The sequence below is a fragment of the Chelonoidis abingdonii genome, chromosome 2, assembly GCF_003597395.2.
Source record: "Chelonoidis abingdonii isolate Lonesome George chromosome 2, CheloAbing_2.0, whole genome shotgun sequence".
Taxonomy (NCBI): Eukaryota; Metazoa; Chordata; order Testudines; family Testudinidae; genus Chelonoidis; species Chelonoidis abingdonii.
The window spans coordinates 298738210-298759422 of NC_133770.1; the positions used below are offsets into that span (position 1 = coordinate 298738210).

At 52.1% G+C, this 21213-nt stretch overlaps 1 protein-coding gene across 1 annotated transcript in view; it reads right to left on the reverse strand.

The window, feature by feature from the left end:
* Positions 1–13037: 13037 nt before the first annotated feature.
* The window catches only part of ZC3H3 (zinc finger CCCH-type containing 3), a 365042-nt gene continuing 356866 nt past the window's right edge, over positions 13038–21213 (reverse strand). The window contains exon 12 of the mRNA XM_075063298.1: positions 13038–20086. Within this exon, the coding sequence (XP_074919399.1) occupies positions 20055–20086 (32 nt within the window). The 3' untranslated portion in view covers positions 13038–20054. The remainder of the gene's footprint in view (positions 20087–21213) is intronic.

Consider the following 21213-nt stretch of genomic DNA (forward strand, 5'->3'; position numbering starts at 1 on the left):
CTCTGCCCCCGTGTGAACCAGCGCTCCCCCCAGATTTACAGATATCTCCCTCCAGGAAACCCGGCGCTGAAGTCAAACAGCTGGGGGATTTTTTCTTTAACTGTTTCCCCCACAATTTCTCTCCAAAGCTCCCCAGGCAACATGGGGAAACTTCAGCCAAACAATGAGCGCCTTTCAACCTCTGGCCAGCTGCCTCAACATCTGGAACAGGTCACCAGTGACACGAGTTTGGGAGGCTACATGTAATTCTCCCCACCCCCAAAGATATTCCCCCAGCTCACGAACCCACCACACAATTTGACTCGCTGGACCGTGGGTGCCCGAGAGAGAGGGGCAGGGAATTGAAAGAGCCGGAGGAGCTGCTGTTCTTCCTCTCTCTTTCTCTCTCTCACACACCCGGTGCCAGCTGGATGCGGGGTCCATGCGCAGAAGGGGATAACCCACGTGACTCAAACCCAGGAATAAAACTCCAGCTTGCACCTCCTGCTGCATCTGCGAGGGTCCCACAAACGTCCCTTGCCACAGCAGCCCATCCACGGGTTAACAGCAGGACAGTCATCACCACCCTCCTGGAGTTGGCTCGATTTGGAGCACACCCAGGATTTCCATCTGCCCCTTTAATCAAAGGGCTCTACGAGCCATAACGCAATGTGCTCAGGAGGTGACAAGTGTGACCCTCATTCTACAGTGGGGGAAACTGAGGCACAGCGAAGGGATAGGATATGTCCGGCGTCACTCACATCCCACGTTGGCAGCAGAAGCTGGGCACAGAATCCAGAAGTATCAACTGCCCTAGCGCCACCCCTTATGGCCCTAGGCAGGAGTGGCAGCTCACCCCCCACCCCCAGGCACATCGAGAGCAGACTGGCAGATGGGAGAAAAGTGACCTAGTACTTACAGGATTCCTCAGAGACATTCCAGGCCAAGAAATCGAGCCAGCCAAAAGAAGGGGAAATGATAGGATAGTGTCTCGTCAACACAGCCAGCCCTGGCACCTGCCCTGGGCAGCCCAGCTAGGTTCTCTGGAGAATGGGGATGCACCCTGCACCACTGAGACCGGGCGGGAGCCGGGTAAGGCCCTGCCTACTTTGGGCGGCGGTCCCCATCCCAGCTCACAAGGCCAGGGTCAGTGTTTGGATGGGAGATCCAAAAGCAAACCCCAGTGGGGTGCAAGGGAGCGGTACCGGGGTACAGCAGGTGACACTCTTTTCTCCAAGTCTGTGCCTACGAAAATAATACTTGGCCTTTGTGACAATGTGGTTCTGGCGGGCCCCAATTGAGAGTGCCAAATCAGGACCAATTGCTCAAACAGGGCAGTCACAGCCCAAGGCTGGGGTTTCTCCACCTCTAAGGCAAACCAAACCAGCCAGACAAAAATGACTTTGGTGTCACCCCTCTGGCTAACCACAAGTCACACAAGCAATTTAGGGTGTGGGGCAGGCTGGCTGCTCAGGCTAGAAATAGGTTTAACTGGACCATGTATGGGGCTAGAGCTGGGAAAATTAAATCGGGTCTACGCTTGTCACTGGCCCCTCCAATTGAGCTGTTTGAAACCATCATGGGACACGGCTTCAGTCCACGGGCAGAACGGGCATCCGCCCTCTGGGTTGCAAGACCCATCACCCGAAGCACAGTCAGCTGGCAGGCAGGGCAAGAATGCGGGTCTGCATAAAGGATCTGCAGGAAAAAAGGATTCTCCAGCGATTACAGTGCTTGGCCTGGACTTGGGAACTGGGTTCAAGCACCTGCTCCTCTACAGACTCGTGTGCCCTTCAAATCATTTAGCCACTCCGTGCCTCAGTTTACCCTTTAAAATGCAGCTGATAGAGCAGTGCTACCACACAAGGGTTGTTCTGAGGATAAGCCACATTAAGAACGTGAGTGCTCGGACACTACAGCAGAGGGGGCCAGAAGCGTACCTAAGACGTCCCAAACTACATTGACTTCCCTTATATTGTGCAAGCTTCCGCTGCGTTAACACAAGCCTGAAGTCATCCAATTCCTTGATCCCAGGAACACTGTGGTCGCAAGTGCTGGATCCTACCTCTTCAGTTCCCCCCAGCACATGTATGCAGCAAACGCTATGAATGTCTTGCCAGTAGGCAATGCCACTGGCCGGAGCGCACACCTGGCCAAAGCGTGGTAATCCTGGTCTGTGCTGGAAACGGTGGAACACTCGGCAATATGAAGCTGTCCCGCCAGAGATGAGCTGGAAGATACCTGGTGTCACTGCGGACCTCTGCCTGCAGCCCTCCATGAGCAGGCGTGGATAGAGACTGCTAAGGTGCTGCACGCTTGGCACTGGTTGATTCCGTAGGATCGGGGCTTCTTTTCACAGAGGTCAGGAGGAAACAACACCTTCCACATGGTTACTCGGTTGTGGTGCTTTTGACGATTATCTAGCTAGGCACTCCTACAGCCCCACTACCAACAGAGGCATCTGAGATGCATAAACACCACAAACACGACCCTACAGTGCTTAAACAGACGGGTGCTTTGACCAAGTACATCTCGCTCCACTCCAAATCCTCCGCGTTTCAAGTGACTATACTTCATCTCCACATTGTTGCTGTTGCAACAGCTGTGATTCCAGCAGCTGATCAAAAGCCACCCCTGGACAGGCAGCGCCTCCTGTGCCGTTTAACCCTCAGCTGTTTTGGATCCTTTTTTTGGCAGAAGGCTCTAACGGAAGGTGGCTCCCCTGGTGGATATTGTACACGGGGCTGGGGCTGGATTTCTGATTGCACTTTGCCTTCCCTGTGGTGTGCCAGGCCCGAGCCAAGAGTTTCCATCTGGGCCACGTAGGTGTTGCAAGAAAGCTCCCAGGAAATGGGTTATCTCCTTCCCTGGATGTGGGATCCAGGATAAGGAGGACTTGGCAGGGAGGGAAGGGAATCAAGCCAGACGTAACAACTCCCTCCACTCCTCCCAAGTGTCCCAGGCACTGCTGGGCTTCTTCTGGCCTGGATTCTCCTTCTTGTGCTGCAGTAACACAAGGAGGCATTAGCATCTCCTTCTCCCTGGACAGGAACACAAGTCATCAGCCTTCCCCAGAGCTGTATTAAACAGCTGCCTCCTGGATGGAAATGATACTATTAAAGGATTAGGCTGAGCTGGGCTCAGGAGCTCTGTCACTCTAGGCCCAGGGAGTGGGAGTGTATTTATAGGGCACTTTAAGCACTGGAATGGGTTCCCTAGGAAGGTGGTGGAATCTCCGTCCTTAGAGGTTTTTAAGGTCAGGCTTGACAAATCCCTGGCTGGGATGATTTAGTTGGGGTTGGTCCTGCTTTGAGCAGGGGGTTGGATTAGATGACCCTCTGAGGTCCCTTCCAACCCTGATAGTCAATGATTCTGTGATCTGTGGTAGAGCTGGTACTGCAAGCCAGGCATTCACCACAAGTTTTGCTTCCCTGCAGAGCCACTGCCTCAGCCTGCTGCTCGAGGGCCCCTTACTCTGGAGCCGAGGCTGAGACCCTCACCCCTCAGACACTCACTGTCCCATGGAACTTCTGGCAAAAGCGAGACCCCCCGGTTTCCTGGCTACATCCCACCTACCTAACTCCCAGCTTGAAGCTCCCGCTGGATGCAGGGCTCTCCTTCACTTCCTGCCCTGAGTGCTTGTGCAGAGGCGCTGCGAGCCCGCTGCTCCCTTCCACCCCAGTGGCAGCTGCATCGTAGTGTGACCATTAGAAAAAGCAGAGAAATGGTTTCCATTCTAATTCCCTCCACAGTCAATTCCTTTGGGTCTGAAAATGTCCACTCAGGGCCGTATCCCAAAGGGAAATTGCTCAGGCCTGCGCTAAAACAGCTGAGGGGCTTGGGAGTTCTGCTGTCTTATTAGCAAAGTGCCTGGGGATGCTGCAGAAAGCTGGATGTTTCAGGATGCTGCAGGGGGTTGTAGTGTGCTCCACGCCATAAACACCACTGTCCTACAAAAACAACCCCAGGGCCCTTGCCTTTCGGTTCCTGCTAATCCCAGGAACCAGGTGTCCTCTCTAGCCGAGATGCATTAAGCTCCCTCCATGCTCATCTCACGGCCAGGTCTCCCAGCCATCATTAGCCAAACAGGCTGTTCTTCAGCATATTGGAGGCATTTTCCTGGCTGCAGGCTGAGCTGGCGTTGGGCTTAGTGCTGGGACCATGGGAAGGCCAGCACTGGTACAGGGCGGCCAGGTCCCAGCCCATTGCTGCGCTTCACCTCTAAGAGCAAGATCCCAGCTGACACTAACCCCCCAAATTGCCCTTGCCACAGCGCGTGTGTGTGCGTACACATCCGAGTGGTCTGGGGTGCGGCTTGAAACACACGGGGAGAGGATTCCCTTTCTAATGAGCAGAGCAGGTTTTCCCCCCGCCAGGATTTCCTGGAAAGGGGGAATCTCGGTGTAACTAGATCAGGGCTCGACGGCTCTGTGAATTGCCTGGAAAAGCCCAGGCAGGGCTCACCTCTACCCAGGTTCGTGCACCGCACTCAGCACCAGGAACAAGTTAACTGCCTGGAACAGAAATGAGTCAGTTGTAGTTTCTCCACCAGCGAGGGAAGACTGGAGGGAGGGTGCAGGGGTGCGCACATGGGGGCTCGTCCTGCATCTTCCAGGCTCACTGCAACCTCCTGGGGTCCATCACTCCCCCATCTCCCTAGCAGCAAATTCCCCGCCCTGGGAAGCTCCCCCTACTTATCCGATCTCGCCTCACCACAGTGTGACCCGCCCCCTGCTCGGCAGCCTCTCCCACAAACCCCTTTGGGCCCCTCTCTCTGTGTAAACGTGCTCCCCACTCCCAGATCAACTGGAACAGCCACCACCCTGCCCCCTTTCCGATCTTCAGAGCCACCTCGCCCCTGTGCTGGCCTAAGGCGGATGAGGGCCCCGAACTGTGAAGCTTCTAAATGGGGCCCTTAGCTGAGACTCACTGCAGCCACACATCCCCAGCAGTCACCGTCATCCTCCCCCTCCCTGTTTACACCCCCCATTGCATCTTGGCCCTGTTTTGAGTTGTATGTTCTTTGGCTCAAGGGCTGTCTTTGGGTCTGTCTGTCCAGCACTCTAGGGTGTCCCAAACGGGCCTCTAGGCCCCCCTCTAATGCAAACAGTAAATGAGGGACCTGGAGATCCTTGACCCCAGCACAATCCCCCAACCACAGGCTGCGGAAGTGTCTAAAGTAGCAGCCAGGGCAACTGGAGGAGACAGTTATAACCAGAGAGAGGACATGACCCCAAAGGCCCTAGAAACCTTCCCGGAGCTGGGGGGGGTGGCTGGATTTCACAGTTTCAAGATCCTGCCTGCTGGCATCACAGACCCTCCCAGCCTTTATTCCTCGCTCCAAACAGTTTGGAGAGACTCTGGAGATTCAGCAGGTGGCGCCCTTCCCGCTGACGCCCTGTTCTGTGACTGAGGGGACCCCATGCTGCGTGGAGCGCTGTGGGGGACTGGATAAGGGGAGTTCTCTGAACCATGGAAGATCAGGGTTTGAAAGGACCTCAGGAGGTATCTAGTCCAACCCCTGCTCAAAGCAGGACCAACCCCCAGACAGATTTTTGCCCCAGATCCCTAAATGGCCCCTCAAGGATTGAACTCGCAACCCTGGGTTTAGCAGGCCAGTGCTCAAACCACTGAGCTATCCAGGACCTACCCAACACCCCAGCATCACACTAGGGGATGCTGTGCTGCAGGTGCAGCCGCACCAGGCTTCAAGCCAAGGTCCCGACTGCTAAGCGTCATTAATAAATCCCTACTCCCCCCTTTTTCAAAATATGTGGATGGTTATTGTCCCTCATGTCCTAGCCCAGTTCTGGGTCATTCTGTTCTGCCTCCCTAAAATCTCCTCCCCCAAGCCCAGTTTCAGCTGGTTACAAGAGCCTTCGTTTGTGTCTCAAACTGATGTGCAGCATTGCTGTGGGGTACCAAAGAAGTGTTGTGTTCCGCCCCAGAGGTGGCTGCACTCCACTGGTAGAGAATTCCTGTTCACCGATGCTGACAGGCGATGACATGAACATGAACAATCAGGACTGGTACAAAGAGGAGGAAACCTAAGATCCACCTACCCATAATACTGACCTGACTCCCAGGCACCGTTGTATCAGAACTTCTCCCAATCTTCAATGCATTTATCTTCTCTACTCCCCTGTGAAGCAGGGCAGGGCTGCAATCTGTTTCACAGGTGGGGAACTGAGGCACAGAGAGGCTAAGTGACTCGCCCACAGGGACATTAGCAGGATTGAGACACAGCTGGGAGGGAGGAGGGGGCCTCTGACCTGCCTGCAGCACAGGACGACCAGGGCCAGCTGCCTATTGCCTTTGCTTCTCCACCCAGCCATGCCTGAGGGGCGTGGAATCACTCGCCTCCTCCCAGCAATGGCCTGCCACTGCCAGCTTGTTGCCAGGAGCATTAAGGCTGCTGAGAGCACCGGCGCTTCCTTCAGCCTGCATCTCATCTCTCCTTTCGCCTGGTGGGGAGAGTTTGCCGTGGAGGGAACGTGTCCAACAGCTGCAGCTAACACTTTGGCTGGCCAGCTCATGTGCCCAAACTTATTTATGTGCCTGAAATCCATCTCCCAGCCCCAGGGGCGGCATCGAGTTTCATACTGCAGGGCCTCTAGGAAGGTGGGATCCATTCCAAGGCAGCATTGCCCACAGGGCATCTCTAGATGACTGCAAGATGTCAGGAAACTCCCGAAATGTCATCCTGGCTTGTGCCGGACACCTAACACTCTCCCTGGGAAGCAACCCTCCCATACCTCCGTGCAGCTTGAAAGCTCGTCTCTTGCAGCAGAGGTGGGGCCAATGAAAGATCTGACCTTACCCGCCATCAGCTGGAGCCTGGGGAACCTGCGTGCACCGCGCAGGCTGCATGAGAGCAGGGGTGGGGATCTGGTTTGCTGATCAGGTGGCAGGGATCTCCTAAGATGACTTTTCACATCTAGGAAAGGGAAAAGGGGGCTGGTGGGTTTCCCTGGGTGGCTTCCAAGAGCCAGGAACGTTCTTACCTTGACTTCAGTGCTGGGTGAAGGGGCTGGCTTGACAGCCAGGAGATTAACGGCCTCCACCCAGCCAGGTTCTCATCCTGCCCTCGTCACCATGGCATATGAGCACCTTTGTCGTGCGGTAACTGTAGTGAGCCATCTATCACACATGGTTCATTTTCTCTCCTCCTCTCCCTGGCGCATGTCCTGGGGCAGCCCCGACTGGAGCACCCCCTTGCTGCAGGCTGCAGCACGACAAGTGAATCTGCCTCAGTTTCCTTCCTGCAGGGTCCCCCAGTAACTCCCCAGTGGCTTTCCTGACTCATGCCCTCCTTGCGAGTGGCTTATTACCAAAACATTGTTCAAAAACTTCAAAACAAAAGTCCTAAACAATTCATTTCTCACCCAGCGAACACAGTCCTTAAAATCCTCTAATCCATTGACGTGGCCCGTACCCTGCTCCAGCATCGTCCACCACACCTGGGCTCCTCTCCAGTCCTCTCCTGGACTTTCATTGGGACAGCCCTTCCAGCTTGGGTGCAAACCCGCTCTTCCCCCTGGAAACGCCCACAGCTTCTCTGCTGGGAGTTCATCCTCACCAGGTGAGCATCCCTCCCTTCCCCAGTCCTCAGAGTTCTCCAGCCCTCTGGCTGCAGCTCTTCAGTGTGGACGCATCAGAGGGTAGCTCTCTTCCAGGCCCTCCGCCCACTCCAGTTCTCCAAGTCAGCAGGCTGCTCCCTCTGCCACTCCCTGGTCTTCATCCCTCTGGCCCTGGTTCTTGGAGGTGTGATGGGGGGTTCACCCCTGCCCCACCAGAGTGAAGGAAGCACCAAGGGGACCAATTAGTGAGATAGGCCCCATGTGAGGGGTTCAGGCTGGAGAAGATGGGGCTCTGGTGCGCAGGCAAACGCTGGGCTAGTCTAAAGCCAGGAAGTGGACAACAGCAATGGCAGCAGAGAGTCTGTGCATTGGAGAGGGAAGGAGGGAACCCAGGGCAAGAATAGGATCCTGGTCCTGAGGGAAGGGGGTACCCAGAAGAGAAGAGAAAGGAGAGGAAAGCCCGTAGGAGGCGAATAGGAAGCAGCCCCAGGAGAGAGCAGCAAGGTTGGGGACCGAGCAGACCTTGGCTGCATGTTGTAGGGTCCCAGGACTGGAACGTGGAGTAGTGGGTGGGCCCGGGTTTCCCCACCAGCCGCTGACGGAGTGGCAGTGCCTGGACAGTGGGTCCAGCGAGACTCTATACCCCCCAGCCAGGTCATTAGGGGCTGCGTCAGGAAGAGGGAGCTGCAGCTCCTGGAGTCAGAGAAGGGCTGCAGTGTGAGGACGTGAAGCCTGGAAGAGAGCTAATCCCTACAACAGCCAGGAGGAGCTGATGCCCGTAGCAAGCAGAGCAACTTGTGATAGGGGTCAGCTGGCAAATCCTTCTCGTTGCTTTCTTGCCTTCAGCTTTCCCCCAGGAACACCCTACATCTCCTGGTCTCCGCAGCTCTCACCTGTCACCTCCAGACAGAGCTCACCTTCCCCTTCCCTGGCTGAGTCCTTTACTGGCCCAGGTGCCATCTCTTCAAATCCAGCTGGAGAGTCACAGGTGCGCTGGCCTCTTCCTTCTCAAAGGCCACTGCCACTCAGTGGTGGGGGAAGAGTGGGTGCAGCGGAGAGTTTTGTTTGGGGAGAGTTTGATTTTGGGGGAGGGGGGTTTACATGCCCTGTGGTGATACGACAGAGCATGGGCAAGAGAAATGCACCACGCGCTTGGAGTGGAGGGGCGGGGGAGGTTTTTAGGATGAGCCTGGTTCCTGGGGAAGTTCATTCCAGTGTCTCGGACCAGCTTCCCGCACAGACCAGCTTTACCCATATGGAAGAAAGTCCCACTGGACCCAAGGAGCAGAGCTGCCCAGCCATTTCCGGGTCTTTGTTCTGGAGCTTTAGATATGCTGGGCCCAGCGCCTTGAAGATAAGGCTGGAGAGCTTGCACGTGATTTGTTAGTCAATGGGAAGCCAGTGCAGAGAGGGCAGGACAGGTGTCATGTGCTCACAGTAGCCCTTGGTTGCTGTGGAATACTCTGCGGAGCTCAGCACCAGCTGGATTTTCCCAAGAGCTGATGGCTTCATGTCAGCTGTATTGCACTGAGGCAGGCCAGATGGGACGCACAAAGGCATCTCACCAAGGCCAGGCTTTTGTCCACCAGGATGGGGTGGAGTCTCCTAATCAACCAGATGGGGTAGGAAGTGTTATTTGTGGATGCTGCTAGGTGAGTGATGATAGCCACGTTGCTAAGATTGGTCACTCTCCATCCTGGGGGTGATGGCGATGGGTTAATGGAGGACGTCAGGCTCTTGATAGGTCCCCAACATCTAATTAATTGATTGTGCTGCCAGAAGCTGCCGTGTGAGAGCTCAGTGTCAGCGAGGAATCCAGTGCTCCATGACGACGGACTGAATTGACCAATTTCTGGGTATGTCCCTTCAATCCCAAGGGACCATGGTTGCAAACTCCTCGAAGTGCTTTCCTCTGCCCACCAGAATCACCTCTGTCTCGCTCGAGTTCAATGTCAGCCAGCTGTTCTTCATCCACAAGCTGATCTCATCCAAGCACTGGGCCATCTTGCTGGCAGGGGTGTGGCTGTAGGCAGTGAAGGATAGGTGGAGCTGTGTCTCATCTGCAGATTGGTGGCACCGGAGCCCATCTCATCTCACCAGGTCACCTGGGGGCTGCATGCAGATGCTGACTAGGATTGAGGAGGCATTGATCTTTGTGGGACTCCACAGTATGGGGGTCTAGTTGTGGGGGTGTAGTTTCCTATCACTACTCATTGGGGGTGTCCCTCCAGGAAGGACTCAAACCAAGTTAGTGCATTACCCTAGATCCCAGCCACCTCTCTCAGGCAAGACAATTATGTCTCATGATGAACGGTGCTGAATACCGCTGAGGTGCCCAGGAGGAGGAGAATGGGGGTCTGCCCTCCATCCATCGACAGCAGGTCATGCATCCATGCTGTTTTGTGTATTCCTAGAGCAGAGTATCAGAGGGGTAGCCGTATTAGTTAGTTACAACCGCATCTGCTCTAACCCCTCAGACCTAACCTCATTATCTCTAGCTTGTTTCCATATATATACCTGCCCCTGGAAATTTCCACTACATGCATCTGACGAAGTGGGTATTCACCCACGAAAGCTCATGCTCCAAAACGTCCGTTAGTCTATAAGGTGCTACAGGATTCTTTCCTAGAGCAGAGGTAGCTGCAATGCAAACTTCCCATGCACACCTCCTCCAGCCAACGGGCTCCCCACCAACAGGACAGGGTTTACAGTCCCCATGGTCTACCCATCCTGCTGGGCAGCAGCAGTACAGATGTCCCCACAAGGACAGGGTAATCACACTCCTATGTTAGCAAAGAGCAGGGAAATTCTAGGAGTCCCAGGCATGGTCACTAACGAGAAGCTCCTGGACGGTATTTTCCCAGTAATACACACATGCAGATTGCTCTGTAACACACTAGGTGAACATCCTGCAGACAGGCTCATGGTTAATGCCCAGCACTGTAGCTGGGAGACATTCCCAGCTCTGCCACAGAACTTTGGTTGGCCTTTGACATGTCACTTATTCTTTTAGTTTCACCCATCCATGTTTCTGAAGCATTTGCATGCTACAGCGGTGACTACCACAGAAATGCCTCTATAGAAGAGATGATTGTGCAGAGATAGCTGCTTGGAACTTGTCTTTCCACCCCCCCACCCTCCCCTGCCATATTTGACATAGCCTCTTGCGATCTCATCAAGAACATTAGCTCCTTGGGGGAGGGACCTCCTTTTTGTTACCTGAGTGTACAGCACCTTGCACCACGGGGCTCTGATCTCTGATTGAGGCCTCTTGAGGCTACCTTGATAACAGTGATCCCTATTGCAGTAGATCCCTGAATTAGTTTGGTTCCTTGTGCCTCTACTTCCTCATTTTTAACATGGGGACAGGAATACCGGTCGTATGGGGGGTACGAGGCTTAAATGTGTGAAGTGCTTTGGGATCCTCAGAGACAAGGTGCTGTGGAAACACTAAGTATTATGGGTAATAAAAGCACACTAATACTACCTACCTTTCACTATGACGACCAGTTCAGTTGCAATGAGATATCATTTCCATTGCTACCACCTCCCCTGGCACTGCGTCAGCATCTCCATCATAAACACCAATTCCAGCGGTATGGGACCAACTTGCTGCTTGGCAACACATCACCGCCCCCACCCCAGGAAATATCACAACAGGAACCTTCTCAGCAGCTTCTGCCATTCGCTTGGCTTCATGAACTTCACCTCTGTCCAAACCTGGATCTCCCTGGCCAGTTCAGTTCTGGGTCGCCCGGCATAACCTGACTAGACAGACACTGACCCTTTAACCTGGTCGCTGTATTTAGCTCCACCAAGGGCTTTGAAGAACAGTTTATAAGCCACCCAAAATAAAAGCTCATTGCCCTAGACAAGACCTGTAGGCCACAGGGTCATCTCCACGTGCAGACACCCAGCAAGTGGGGCTGTATCCATTTGGAATGGGACAAGTAGCTGGTATCCTCTGGGCCCAGCGATAGCCCGGAGGACGACTTCGCCTGCTCTCGCACTGAAATTCATCACCTCCAAGCATCTATTTACTGGCAGTCGGCAATAAATTACACCATTCCTTGGGAAAGGAGTGGAGGCACCGGGGGCGGTAGAACGGCTGCATTAAATGAGTGAGTAATTTCCTAGCTTGATTATTTCAGCATGATTTTTAATCCCCATTACTCTGCTCCTTAAGGAGCCTTCACTGCTGCTCCCAGCGGTGCCTTCTGCTCACGCTGCCTCTGAGCTGTGTTTATAGATCCAGCCGGGCCAATCCACGCCTCCCAGCTGCACTATGCAGGGTGACACAGAGGTAGGAATCTCAGCTCACGAGCCATCCATGAACAATACCACAGAATTACCCGGGGCCTTACAGGATCCCCTGGGTTTCTGTCCTTGAAGGGTCCAATCCCAGAATGCTGAGCAGCTAATTAAACTTCAAAAGGAATTGGAAGGTTCTCAGCACCATACAGGATCCAACCCCAGACAGACAAAACAAAGAGATGATGACTTGGCCCTTAGCGTGAATGAGGGCAGATGTGTTTAAAAAAGTCGAAGCTGGAGGTGGTGCTGAGACTTGGGTCAAATGTGGTAGCTGGTAGGTCAACCATGACCAGCTAATTATGTTTTTAACACAACTGTCATCCCTCAAAAGGACAAATCGTGATCTGATTTGGCAGACAGACATAACACGGTCCGAGGGCGGGAACCAGAAGTTAGACACATCCAGACTAGAAAGGAGGTACACATTTGTAACAGTGAGGGGTGATTAACCATTGGAACAACTTATCCAGGGGGGCGATGGTTTCCTCCCCGCTAATGTGGGAGCCTTTCACCGTGACTTGACATCTTTCTAAAAGACCTGCTCTAGCTTAAACAGAAATGAGGGGCTTGATGCAGGAGTCACTGGGCAAGAGATCAGACCCGATGATCCCAATGATCCCTTATGGCCCTGAAATCTGTGAATCCAAGAACCATTGAAAACTGGCTTTTACGCTGTGCTGATTCCAATGGCTTAATTAATGTTTCCTAACCCAGGATTTTCCCCAATACAGATAATGCCTAAGTCAGAGCGGGAAGTAGACTCCCAGTCCTGTGTTTGGACCACGCCACCATGCTGCCATTTAACAATTCCCTCACAGTCTTGCAGGAGACAAAAACGAAACCAGAATCAGTTGGGAAGAGGAGAGAGGAGGCAGAGAGGGAGCCCAATGAAGTACAAATGGTGTCAATAAGTTCAGAACAACCAAATGTAAAGGGAATGTTTTCGGAGGGAGAGGGATTTACTCACCATGTACATATCATCTCCCCAGGAAAATGCCTTCTGTGTGTTGGGGAATTTCAAGACATTTCTATAATCTCTACATACAGTGCGTGTACATTACTTCTTCCAACAAATGTACAATCAAGTCCCCTGCACTCGGCGCACGCATCCCCTTCCTAAACACTCATGGAAATGAGATATTTAGACACCATTAACTAGAGCTGTGCAAGTGACTATATTTTATTTTCTGCTAAAAATGTACAAAACTGAAATTTTTGTCAAACAATGTTCATGGAACTCTGGTTTTTATCAAAAACTCCCCCAAAACTGAACATTTTGCAATTTCGGTGGTCAAAAGCCAAACATTTTTCAGGTTTTTGGCTGGTCAATAAAAACCTGAAAACTTTCAACAATGGAATGGTTCTGACAAAAAATTCTGCTTCATTCCCTGCCCAAAAAAGGGTTTTGATGAAAAATATTCACCCAGGCACTACCTTGGTAACGCTGGGAATAAGGAGAAACTTTTGATCATACATCAGAGGAAGAACAAAGCCACAAAGCAATTTGTTGCACAAACTCTTCATTCACCTTTATTTAAATATCAAAAAGCACCAATTAACAAAAGCCATTTAGTATCAACAGTGACTATGGAATTCTTCATTAAAAATAGCTTCCTTTAAAACACAGCTAAGAGTTGCACACCAAACAAAGCCCAACTCAACCACAGAGACCCAAGGCGAAAGGTAGTTTTGAACATACTCCGTCTCATGGCTCTTCCAAGGAACGTCACCCCAGCGGTGATGGACACCGATTCTCGTGGTTCAGAAGCCTGTTACTGCTGCCTTAAACCCTATGCTGCCCAAGTCAGTGCTCTGGCTCCTTTGATTTTGCAAGCGGTAGGATGCATATTGACATCGAGAGCAAACCCTTCACACTGAGTGGCACTACGTTCCCAGGCCTGCTAGTTCAGTTAGAGTAATTGCATCTCTGGTAAGGGCCTGGCCTAACTTCCTCCACTCCCTTGAAACAAAGCAGTAGGATAAGGCTGAGCTGCTTAAACTGGACACTGGATCCCTAGCTGGCGTCAATGCATCTAGCTGTGCTGAGGAGCCGGCCTGGGAAGTGTAGTCGTTGGGGCTGCCTGATTCAGAGGATGCTCAAGATACTTCCCACTGGCACGAGAATGAGGAGCAGCTGCAGGGAGTTGACTGCAGCCTTCAGAGCTTACATCGGAGGTTTGCTCCCATTCGTTTACCCATGCACCAGGGAGCAGCCCTCCCCCTCCCCACAACCAGACTGTGTGGAAGGAGAGAGCGGGCAGCCTCAAAGTAAGCTTGGCTGAAATTTAGCCTTTTTAAGATGCCTTCGCCCCTCTGAAATCTGCCATCTCTCCCGTTTGCTAAAGATCTTCCGGACCAGCCTCCCCCCAACCTTGGTGCTCCTTAGCAAACTAGGACATGCCAAGTGGCTCTCACAAGGTATGTCTACGCAGCAAGGAAAAACGCGCAGCTGGTCTCCACCAGCTGACTCGGGCTGTGGGGCTGTTTTCTGCAGCCCAGGCTCCAGCCCGACCCTGGATGTCTCCACTGCAGTGAAACAGCCCCACAGTCCAAGCTCAAGCCACCTGGCACAAGCCAGCCGCGGGTGTGAAGTTGCTGCATAGACATACTCAGGGAGGAAGGACATTTTTTTTAAGGGGGAAATTCGAAGTCATTTACCCGTTGCCTGTCTGGATCAGCAGGCGAGTGTAGCACAGAAAGCTGGAGTCATCTCTGGCTTTCATTTCAGTGTCACAGTTCACCGGGGAGGAGGCATGACATTTGCTTTTGAGGGCTGGAGCTAGCTGGGCTGTGTTATCCGAAGGCAACCTTTGAGCATGACCCTCCTTGGTGGCCTATAATACACGGCATGATCAAGGGTGGGTTCATGAGTAACTGTCAAGCACTCAAGAATCTTCTGCCCAGCATTCCCACCTGTCTTTTTAAACACCGTGCAGTGACAGACTGCACCATCAGCAAGGGTGCAGCAGGGTGCTGGGCTCATTGAGCCCTCGGATGAAAGAGCCCTTGTGTGAGGGGTTGAGGTGTAACAATGCCTAGATGGGTTGTCTCACTCAAACCAAGGATGCAGCGGGGTCCGCGTGGCAGGTGTTCAGTAATCACAGAATTTTTGAGAGTCCCGAATGGCTGAATTTAGCGTTGTCGATGTCACAGTGTTTCACAAAGGTGTGTAACATCACAATGGGGAAACTGAGGGGTCACGTGCCCAAGTCAGAAGTGGGAATAGAACCCAGCTATCTGGACTCCCAGTGACCTGCCCTAACCACTGGACCATACTCCTTTCCCTGCCTCTACGGAGCAGAGAGCGGGCCCACAAAGATAGCAGCGATATGTGCCAAAGCGTTCAGGTTTGGAAATTAGTTACATGGCAGCTGTGGTTGTACTTCGTGCCAGTGAATGGACACGATCCAAGAGCTGATATGTTGGGCTGTTGAGCGACATACTATCTGTCAGTCCCTCCTGGAACAAATCCTGCGGTGTAACTCACACCCTATAAACAATTAGCCTCAGCCCCCTTAAAGAGATGCTTCTTTCTGGAAGTTTCAGAGTGGCAGTTGGTACTTTGAAAAGTCAGAAGCTCTCTGGGCTACTACAGTTTTCCAAACCTCTGCATGTTTCATTCCCCCACTACAGGAATCTCAGTCCTGCCCTGGCAGTAAATACAGTGATGTTAACATCAAGCGCCAAAGAGAACAATACGATTACAGGATAGTAACTCCATCCCAAGCCCTTGCAGAGGAATGAGCCAGTCCCCACCCCAACACCTGAACTGAATTGATCCCCAAGGGATCGAACAGGCCCACAATTCCCGCTGCCATGGATGAGGGCAGGGAGCTAGAGCAGACTCTGGGACTGGTGTGGAAGGTGGGGAGCACCACATGTGAAGGCCATCACCAGGAGTCGAAGGGTGCTCAGACCCTTGCAGGATAAAGCCCTAAAGAGCATCATTAAACTTACATCATCCTACCCTGGAGCAGAGCAAATGAATGGCTGAGATAGGCAGGGGCCTGGAATGGTAGCTCGGCCTGGATGGCGCACCAGCAGGGTCGAACCTTTCTAGATGTAAATCTCAGCGATGCTGATTCATGGGTAACGTGTCGCGTGGCTGTAACACAGGGAGGCATGGACAGACCGAGACAGCCATGATCCCTATCTGACAAAGTCAAGGAAGGAGAACACCACAGAGCAGAGTCACACTAGGGAGACAAGCACCGTCCAGGCAGGGACTGTAACACGAGCAGAGCCAAGAAAGTCTCTACGGCACAGAACACACAACAGCTGGCTATAAAATATACATCAAGGCAGGAAACTTCCCTGGATCTAACCTCAACCAGCTACTGACTTACTAAGACCTCAGTTTCACTCGGCCTCCTAGCATCTGTCGCCCCTGCAAGAAAATGGGGTAAAAAGCAGTTGAAACCTTAGTGACAAGAGACAGAGATATTACAGACCACTCTGCAACCACTGCAAACCTGATGGTGATTCATCTGGTGGCTCACTGTCCCCAAGAGAATAAATTACAGGCCCTTCGGCCGTCACTGTGAACCCAAGGATGCTGCACCTGAGAGCACGGCTCCCCCAGGGAAATATGTTGCCAAAAGACCTTGAAAATAAAAAGTGCTTGGCTGTTGGATTTCAGAGTTCACACGCTAACTCTGATTTCTTCCCTTCCGCTGATAAACGCGCAGACCTTGCAATCCAGGGGCTTCAATGAGGGGCATGCTGGCAACGCTGGGATGGTACAGTTTGCTCCATGGATATGCGGTAAGTTAGGCAGCACTCGGTCGACACGTATGCCCGTCTGGGTTTTACTGACACACAGCAGTCCCTATGCTTTTGGCCCGCGCAAGGGTGAGAGATTTTGCTAACCTCCCATTGTGTGTGTTGCCGGCTGCTGCTCATCTGAGGAATGAGAATCGAACCAGCTACGTGATGTGAAATCATCATCACCACCTGCCCCAGACTTCCAGTTAATGATACCAAGCTACTAACTAAGACATCCTACCAGAAGTGGGAGGAGTTTGGAAGGAGACAGGCCCTCTTGGCCTTTCCCGGGACCTCTCAGTTCAGGATTTTCCTTTCCCCTGTACCCTCTGTATCTCCCCAAGTCAGGAAGATCTAAAGGAGAAACTGAGGCTGGTTCCTGGCCATAAGGTGAATTTGCCTTGATAATATTTACTTCTCCAGCCTCTATCTCCCAAGCAGCAATGATGGCCAAAGTTTGCCTTCAGATACTCCCATTCAGCCCGCATTGTCTTGCATAGGAGTGACCAAGAGACAAATCTGGCCCTAAGGTTTACTATGACCGAATGCTTAGACTATCCTCTGACCTAATTCCAGGGAACCCCACCAAAGCAACGTTCTTACTGACCATTCCCTGCGTCTGAAGTCTTACTGGAGATCTTCCTGGCTGCTGCAGATGCTTTCCATCTTGAGGTCCTAGCACTCCCATGATGTGACGTGTCCTGTCCTGTATGGATCTCCTTGGCTTCACCGCAAAGTATGTTATGTCACTGGGATTCCTTATGGAGTTCTCAGTGCTTTTTGCAAGCTTGATCTGATGGGAATTTCTGGAGCTATCCATGGAAACTTAGTGACACCCAGTAAAACTCACCTCCACCCCCTAAAATTTAAAATGATGGAGACAAAAAAGAGAAAACCTGCCCTGCAGTCCTCCATGTGCAGTGCCCTCAGTAAGTTGTCCGGCCAGCACTCCTTGGCTCTTCGGGAACACAAAGCGACAGGATGCTAAATCACGGAAATAAAGAAACGGAGTGGGGGCAATAAAAACAGCCCAATCAACTGGGTGTTTGCTAATGACCCCCCTCATGCTCCCTCCATCCCTCAGTGCAGCGAGGAGCCGGGGAGGAAATGCCGACCTCGGCAGATTGCAATTATAGTTACAATCAATCTTTTATTAGCTTGTTGCTCTGTGGTGAAAGGAGGAGATGAGCCAGGCAGATTCACAGAAGGAGGGAAATTTCACTGCTCACCGCAAAAATTTCAATCAAACTCCATGGCAGCTGGTTTGATATGCAAAGTGACTGAGAGATGCTACCGTGGTGAGTAACTAACACCCTCCAAGAGGGTGCTGCTGGAGCAACTTTGGATGATCAGACCTCATGAGAGAGAAAGGAATCGACATGTGATAACCATGCCTTTATCCCAGCTCCACGGCATCTCCTTGGGGGCGAGAGGGATACAAGACAAACTGTGTCAGCACCAAGCGATTTAGTGCCATATTACGCATGCTGAGAAGTTGCAAACTGGCTTAGCAAATGTGTCTGGTTTTAACTAGAGACAGGTGGAGGCTGCTAAGTTCGGATCCGGATTCTGAATGCTCCAAAGCTGTGCTCTGGGTGGGCCCGTTTAAAGAGAGAGTGAAAGTCAGACCCAGATCACACTTTGGATTTGGAATGTTCCCAAGTTTGGGGTATCTGTAAAAGGCAGAGCTGGTGCACAGATGTTCGGCTCTTGGGATCTGGTTTGGGTCAGCTCTAGATTCAAATCAAATGCTTGTTGTGTTTATATCATCTCCGAGCACATCACTGGGACTCCATTTCATTCGAGTCTGACCCACTGTAAACACACCAGTTAAAAATAAAGTAACCAAGGAGTTCTGAATATTACAAACACCCCCCAGGGGTGGAGGTGGATTTATCCAGGAGGGTATTTGGCCTGTACATTTGGGAACTAAGTAGACAGCGTCTCTGATGCACTAAACGATCATTCTATAAACCTGGCAGATCATTAGAGAATGCTGGCTTCTAAACCAAGAAAACAGGTTATTTTCCCTGGACCTGAACTGAAGGAGCTGGAATTCAGTCTGCGTTGAGAAGGGCACTAAATCCTAGGTGGGAGGCCTACGCTCCATATGCACCTGTCTCCTTGCACCCTGCTATTGCCACAGTGGAGAAGAGGAGAAATCACCGTTAACAAATGTCTAATTCAGAGTCCTCGGCTCCTCGCTCTTTCCCAGCTAGATACTCTGTCATCCTTAGCTTTCACAAGCCTAGTGTTTTTCCCTGGAATACTGAATCAGACTGCATTCCTCGTCTCTTTGCATGAACCAGATACAGGTGGGGAAAGCAGCGGGATCACAAGGCAGTGCTCACTGAAAGCAGCAGCATGGAACCCACTGTGCTGACTACAGACTTCACCTTCTGTCCTCTTAGTCTCACCGCATCCCTTGTGGTCTCCTCTCCTCTTGGAGGGATACCGGGATGGGGGAAGATGATCGCCTGCAAAGCCCCATCACACACTGCAGATCACAGGATTTTCTTGGGCCCCGTCACCTGCAGACAAATCACTAGCAAACAGACTCCTCTGCATGCATTAGATATTAGGGGGCTTGCATTTCAATTCAGAAATGCTTCCTTCCTCGCTCCTCTCCCCCCCCCGCCCCACAATTTCTTGGCACAAGGGCATAACTGTTTCTCTGAAATGGCTTCGGAGCTCACCTCATGTGGCTGTTCTGTTTGGGTCACACACATCACTTAAGCACATGGCTACAGGAAGCCACAGCCCCCTTGCACACCCCTCACCCCCAGAACAAATTCCTATCCTGACAGTTGTAAGAAGCTCACATCCTCATTTCTAGGCAATTGCTGTACTTCTTGGCTGGCTGAAGTTCTCCAGCCTCTCATCATGCAGTATACTTTCCCACTAACAGATAGTGCTGTTAAAATACACCCAACTGGGCAATGCAGCTTCCTGGCAAAAAAGCGAAACAGAGTTAGGTTTCTTTTACTCTTGTCCCTTCCTCAAATCTCTGTGAGGAGAATCATGGCAACGGCAAAACTCCAAACACGGCACCAAGAACCCGGGAAACTCAAGAATGACCGGGCAAGCTGAAGTTAAACAGGGGCTTGGGAAAGGGTTTGTTTTAAATAAACCAGATTAAAAGATAATTTATTCCAAAATTAAAATGCTTACAAAGCTGCCTCCCTGTAAGACGGGGCTGGGGGAATCTGGGACATTTACTGTTACCAGGTTCAGGGTCAAATGAACGTATCGAAATGGAACACAAATCAGGAGGAGGCCTCCTCCTGTCTTGCTGTCCTGAGGTAGGTGCCGGGCCCGGCCTGGCCGCTGTGTTTCCTGAGGCGTTCGGCTGCTGGATGGTTGGATGGACCAGTGCATGAGGTGGGCGGGAGAGATGCTGAATCCAGGGAGCTGACCTCACAGCCTGGGCTTGATCTGCAGCGGCTTCCCTGGAAAGAGAAGGAGAAAGCAGAAGGTGAAGATTGTGGTGACGGTAGTAGCTGGCAGTTGGGGAATATAAATCTATGGCAGAGAAAGCGGTTAGAGGCGAGTCCCAGATGCATTATGGGAAGGGCAGAGGGGCCACGGCACTGGAGAAGATAGCTATGCACATGCTAGATGTATAATATGGGCTTAAAGGGCCAGACTCTGCTCCCTTTTCCGTGGCCAGGCCAGGCCAGGGCCGCACCTGCACAGCGGAATAGGATTCGGAGAGCACCACTTGCACACTGCGCAGGAGCTCTGCCACTGGCCATGATCTCCACTCGCCCAATGGAGCTGTGATGAGAACAGAGGTTAGCCTAGATCTAAGGACAGTGAGAGCTCCCTGCCCTCATCTTCAAATCCTCCACTGGGCCAGGAAGCTGCTAGCCCAGGGGCCATCTCACCTTCCGAGATCACTGCAATACACACCTGGCCGAACAAGCCGCCTTGCAGCGACACCCAGCACAGAAGGAAGCGGCCACCAGACCCCCACCACTAGCCAACCCTACAATGTTTGCCAGGGAACTGAACCACAGCTTCCAAAACAGGGGGGCTCGTGTGAGCTATGAAGAGTGCCTACAGATGCTCTGGGCCTGGGCAGAGCAGAGCATAAAGCTTGTAAGTGGGAAGCTATACTCTGAGCAAACTGTCTCCACGTGGGCTGTGCCAATGCAGAGTGCATTTCAGCATTTCAGACAGCCCAGTGGGTAAGACGAGGGGTAACAGCTCAGGGTTCTGTTGTTGGCTCTGCTGCTCATTGGCCGTATCACTTAACACAATACCATTACTTCCTCAGAGCCTCAGTTTTCTCATCAATACACTGGAAATCCTCTTTCCATCCCTTGCCAGCGTTAGTGATTGCAAAGCGCTTTGGGATCCTTAAATGGAAAGTCGCCTAGATGAGCACTGAGGGCCACGTTACAGCTCTGACTAGGGACTGTGTATGTATTTTACACTTACACACACACACAGCAACACTGCACTGGCCTGTATTTCTTGGCAGCTGTGAACCACTGGAGAATTCCAAGCCTTGGGCAGATGCCATCTGGTTGACTCCCAAAACAAATGAGTGGCATTTAGTGGGGCAGCAGCT